The sequence below is a fragment of the Etheostoma cragini genome, chromosome 6 (assembly GCF_013103735.1).
Source record: "Etheostoma cragini isolate CJK2018 chromosome 6, CSU_Ecrag_1.0, whole genome shotgun sequence".
NCBI lineage: Eukaryota > Metazoa > Chordata > Actinopteri > Perciformes > Percidae > Etheostoma > Etheostoma cragini.
Window position 1 is genome coordinate 22,921,950 of NC_048412.1, and position 5,008 is coordinate 22,926,957.

The window sequence follows — 5,008 nt, forward strand, 5'->3', positions numbered from 1 at the left end:
TGGCCACCAAACATGACGTTTCACAAGAACACAAGAACACAAGTCCATAGAAGAACACATATTGAGAAACGCCCTATGCGTCTTGTCCAGCCTGATGTAGCGTAGCTAGATGTTGACTAAACCACCTTAATTTAAGGTCCACTTAAACAGAATCACAGGGTTCCCATGAAACAACAGCTATTTTTATGGCAACTACGGTTAAGCAAGCTCAATTAACTGAGTAAGAGGACATTGAGTTGAGATTGTTTTATCAGATACATATTCGCTTGATGCCCTTTATCAAACAACAGCACATGTTGCTTGATCCAAAAGAAACTATTTGGTTAATAATGGTGGACGAAATGCGAATAGGTAAACATGACTTTTTTAGCTTGAGTTTTTTTTTTTTTTTTACATGTCATTCAATGATATCTCGCAATATCCATACTATTCTCACAAATGTATAGATGTATTTGTTTTCTTGGAAAGATCACTAATTAAGATCAAGGCATGCATACGTTATTACGTTTTTCTTCAAATATGCAGAGGTCATGAAAGAACAAATTATGCTCCACATAGATTGATTGCTCTTGATTTTGTCCTATCATAGTTGTCTAGAGATCCCTGAGCAGATTACCTTCTCTTCTCTTTCCTCCTGTCAAGTTTTTTGTTTGTTTGTTGAAGGTTTCCTCTTAAGTAAGTATTAACAGTTAAAACACAACATAAAATTTTCTCTAACACCGCAAACTCTTCAAATACTTAAGAAGCACACATTTTGCATTGATGAGATGTAGATCAACATCATACTCTGTTCTTTCTTTTTTCTTTCTTTCTTACATGCCATCTCGCACACATACAAACACACTCTGTTGAAAAAGAACAACGATAAGGATATGCACCATAACCACACCTCCAATTTATTGCTGAGACACTCCTGTGCCCTCACCTATTTTTTCTTTTTTCTTTTCAGCTGTTTGAGGCAGAGAGCAGCACCTACACCTACCTACTGGGAGACACAGAGACCAAGGAGGCGATCCTTATCGATCCTGTACTGGAAACCATTGAACGGGACCTGAAGCTAATACATGAACTTGGGCTCAATCTGAAAGTGGCAGGTAGCTTAACTTGCTGTGGCTGGGCTCGGTGAAATAATAGTATTCCATAGATTTTGAAAACTCATCTTTGCCATTGTCCAGTACAGACCTCTAATTTCTTTAATTTGTGTACATGTCCACCACACAATATCCACATAATGTGTAGGTTAGGATAGTTTGGCCTTTATTTTTTTATAGCCCTCGAATAAAGTCACCTATATTCTGGGTGCTTATTAAAACTTAAGCTAGTTTTTAGTTGAATTCTTATTAGAGTTAGCTTGAACTCCTTACTTTGGACAACAGAATTCGTGAACTATTTCACCAATTTATTTATAATAATGTTAAATTATTGCCAAACCCTGTGGTGAACCATACTATTTTCTGATAGTGAACACTCATTGCCATGCCGACCACATCACAAGTACTGGGCTGATGAAGAAAAGATTGGTTGGGCTGAAGAGTGCAATCTCCAAATTCAGCGGTGCCTCTGCAGACATCCTCCTCTCGGAAGGAGACAAGATCTATTTTGGAAAACACGTAAGGGGAACATATTACTTATTTCATTGCAGAAAAGTTATCCATACAACCCTCATTTTATAAATAACTAAATAGGGTTAACTGCAAAGTAGTATTATAAGTCTTGTATCTTGATTTGACTGTTTTTCAGAAACAGGTATGGACACACCCATGCATGCTTCTAGATAGTTTATCTTGGATCTGTATCATGTGTTGCTCTGTAAATAACTGGAACTTTTTAGTTGAACTTTCTTGATGAAACAGGCCGTTGTCTTTCTTCCCTGTAGCATCTCACAGCGAGAGAGACACCGGGACACACTGATGGGTGTATGGTGCTGGTGACAGGGGATCAAAACATGGCTTTTACTGGGGACACTCTGCTCATCAGAGGCTGTGGCAGGACAGACTTCCAGCAGGGTAGACATACTCTTTTACTTTTTCCTAATAATCTCATATGAAATGCAGTTGTTTTCCCGTAACACACTGGCTGAAAGAGAAAGCATTTATTTTTGTAATGCTGCAAGAAGAACACAAGAGGGCAATATTGCATCTGTTTTCTTTTGGAATTGGTCTAATTGTTGCAAAATGTTTCTAATCCAGGTTGCGCCAAGAAGCTTTATGAGTCAGTCCATCAGAAGATCTTCACTCTGCCAGACCAGTGCCTTGTCTACCCAGCACATGACTACCGAGGTTGGCTGAAAACTCACACATCTAATTATTTATTTCATATCTCATGGAGTCATTGTGTGAACACTGGTTATGCAAATAGACCGATTTTTAAGCACCAGCATAGTGTAAAATAGCCATTTCCAGGATATTCCCACCAATAGCAACCAGTACTGGTGTGATACACATGTTCTTACACGAGTCTCTGTACATATGCAAGTGCAAGCAGGTCTAGCTTTTCAGACATGCTTCTCTTAATAAAGTCATGCCTTTTAACAGTGTTAGAAGTATTCTGATCTTTTACTTCAGTAAAATTAGAAATTCTATAGTTTAAAAAGTAACTCCGTTACAAATAAAAAAACTTTTCTTACATAAAAGTACAACGTATAAGCATCCAGTGTCACTTAAAGTACCCAAAGGACTTATTAAGCAAAATGCCCCATTCTTAAATAAATATATAAATGGGATTAAACGTATTTATACATTAATCCCTTCCCTTTCATGTTGCAGCTGATAAAGGTGAGAGTGAAATGTAGTTTAGTAAAAGTATAAAGTAGCATTACATGAAAATGTTCAAGTAAAATAAAGGAACCCTAAAATGGGACTCAAGTAGAGTACTTGAGTTAATGTACTTCGTTTCTTCCACCACTGCTTTTTACAAGTTTGATTTTGTTGCTTATTGGATACCTATGAAGTGAAAAAAGATAAGAAAAATGCCATTTCACAACCTGTTAAATATCAGTAAGAAATCATATTTAATGCACACTGATTTTTAAACTATCTGATACAATGTAGTGTGCTAATATATCAGTGTATATCTGCCAATAAGTATGTACAGGCTACCAGCACTATGTGGTTTCTCTGCATTTACCAAATATTATATTTTCTTCTGATTGATCAGTGGGGTTCAACATCTGGTAAAAAATTAGGGCCACAGATGACACAATTGGCTTTATCTGTCTTTGTTTATCAGGTCAGACGGTGTCTACGGTTGGTGAGGAGCGCATGTTTAACCCGCGCTTGACCAAGAGCCTGGAAGAGTTTGAGAACATCATGAGTAACCTGAATCTCCCCAAGCCCAAGAAAATAGGTATCAACAAAAAAAAATTCTATAGTCTAACCTCCCCTCCATTCTCTGTTAGTCAGCATAATTCCTGATCTAAAAACTTAATTGTCAAGTTTGGAACACCTCAGTGCACACTCACATAGCAATAATTGAAATATCTTGCTTGTCACTACATTTATGTTTCTTTATATTTATTTTTCCAGATATTGCAGTGCCTGCTAATCTGGTGTGTGGAGTACACGATGTCTGAATTTCCTGCAAAAGAGAGAGTTTTAATTACATAAACAACATCATAGAATCAGAATCAGCTTTATTGGCCAGGTATGTGTACTCAAACAGAGTTTTACTCTATCTCTTGCACATAGCAAAGTGATTAACTTTTACCTGTTTGTATCTGAGCAGGATTTGCCAAGATGTGCTTACCATAAAGTTCTTTATTCGGTTTATATATGTAAATGTAAAGATATATAATTGAAGAGCTGTTGCCACTGACGTTAATGTGAAAAAATGCAATCAGTTCTAGTTTAACCATTAGAAACGAGTGCTTACGATCTGTACATAAGGAAAAACCACTATTAGAAACTTTTTTGCATTTGGATTAAATTTAAATGGGACTTACTCTATTCAGCTGTGTCATTATGAATTGGGGAGGAAATGTTACAAGAAGGGAAGCTTCTATTCTAGGTTTGGTTTGGTATTAATGAATTCTTAACTTGGACAATTGAGTTCTTCCACATGGACTTTCCAGTGATTCTGGACTCTTTTAGCCATGGTCACACACACACACACACACACACACACACACACACCACTGACCGCTGCCAGCAATGGCTTTTTTGCATAGCAGGAAAATTAAACTGCTATTTGCATTCAGAATTTCTGAGGGCCAAGTTTCCATTGACAACATGTCAGTGCTATGTGCTTGTGTTCTCTCATCTGTTCCTCTGGACATCACATTGACAAGGGTGTCTATTGAAATACGTATCATTATCTCAGTAAGATATTAAAAAGAGCATCCATGCCAAGTATCAACACATTGAAGTCTGCTCCTGGGTTTCCAGATGTTCTGTATGTGCTGCTCTCAGCCTGCATTTAATGGCTCATCAGCCAGTGAGACAGGTTTGTTTGGGAGTGTCTGCTTCTGACTCAGCCACATGACTGCCAGAGAAACATGCTAATGTGAAAGTATGCTGTATGATATTGCTGGTCTTATTATGAGTTTTTAAGGGCCAGTATCAAAATGTCTCCATTTAATCTAAATATCTCTCCTTGCCAGGATTCAAAGGAACATCCCAGTGATTGTACATAGTTCAGTTTCCTCATCTTAGGGAATACAAGTCGCCATATGAAAACAATTGGAAAACTGAAGGTGTGGAGTTTGAACTCAGGATGTGGGTGTTAACCAACCATGAATGGTGTTAAAGAAGCTTTGAGCTTCATTATGTGAAATATAGATTCCAACATCTTCACTCATTCGAGGGACTAAAAGTCAGGATATTTCTGCCTCTGCTGTGGAGATTTTGACCCATCTTTTTCTTTCAGTCTCATGCGAGTCCCCCACCTTTATGGAAGTGCAATATAAAATCGCTGGAGTACAACATTCACTTTCACACCATTACAGGAAACTAAAATGCTTCACAGCAATCCATTAAAATGCTTCTGAATGGATTAAGAGTCCTGGGGTTTA

General features: G+C 37.5%; 1 protein-coding gene across 1 annotated transcript in view; it reads left to right on the forward strand.

The window, feature by feature from the left end:
• ethe1 (ETHE1 persulfide dioxygenase) overlaps window positions 1–3,944 on the forward strand; it is a 4,889-nt gene extending 945 nt beyond the window's left edge. Inside the window, exons 2-7 of the mRNA XM_034873880.1 lie at window positions 950–1,094; window positions 1,462–1,610; window positions 1,877–2,006; window positions 2,190–2,279; window positions 3,229–3,345; window positions 3,525–3,944. Of these exons, the coding sequence (XP_034729771.1) occupies window positions 950–1,094; window positions 1,462–1,610; window positions 1,877–2,006; window positions 2,190–2,279; window positions 3,229–3,345; window positions 3,525–3,571 (678 nt within the window). The 3' untranslated portion in view covers window positions 3,572–3,944. The remainder of the gene's footprint in view (window positions 1–949; window positions 1,095–1,461; window positions 1,611–1,876; window positions 2,007–2,189; window positions 2,280–3,228; window positions 3,346–3,524) is intronic.
• Window positions 3,945–5,008: the final 1,064 nt, after the last annotated feature.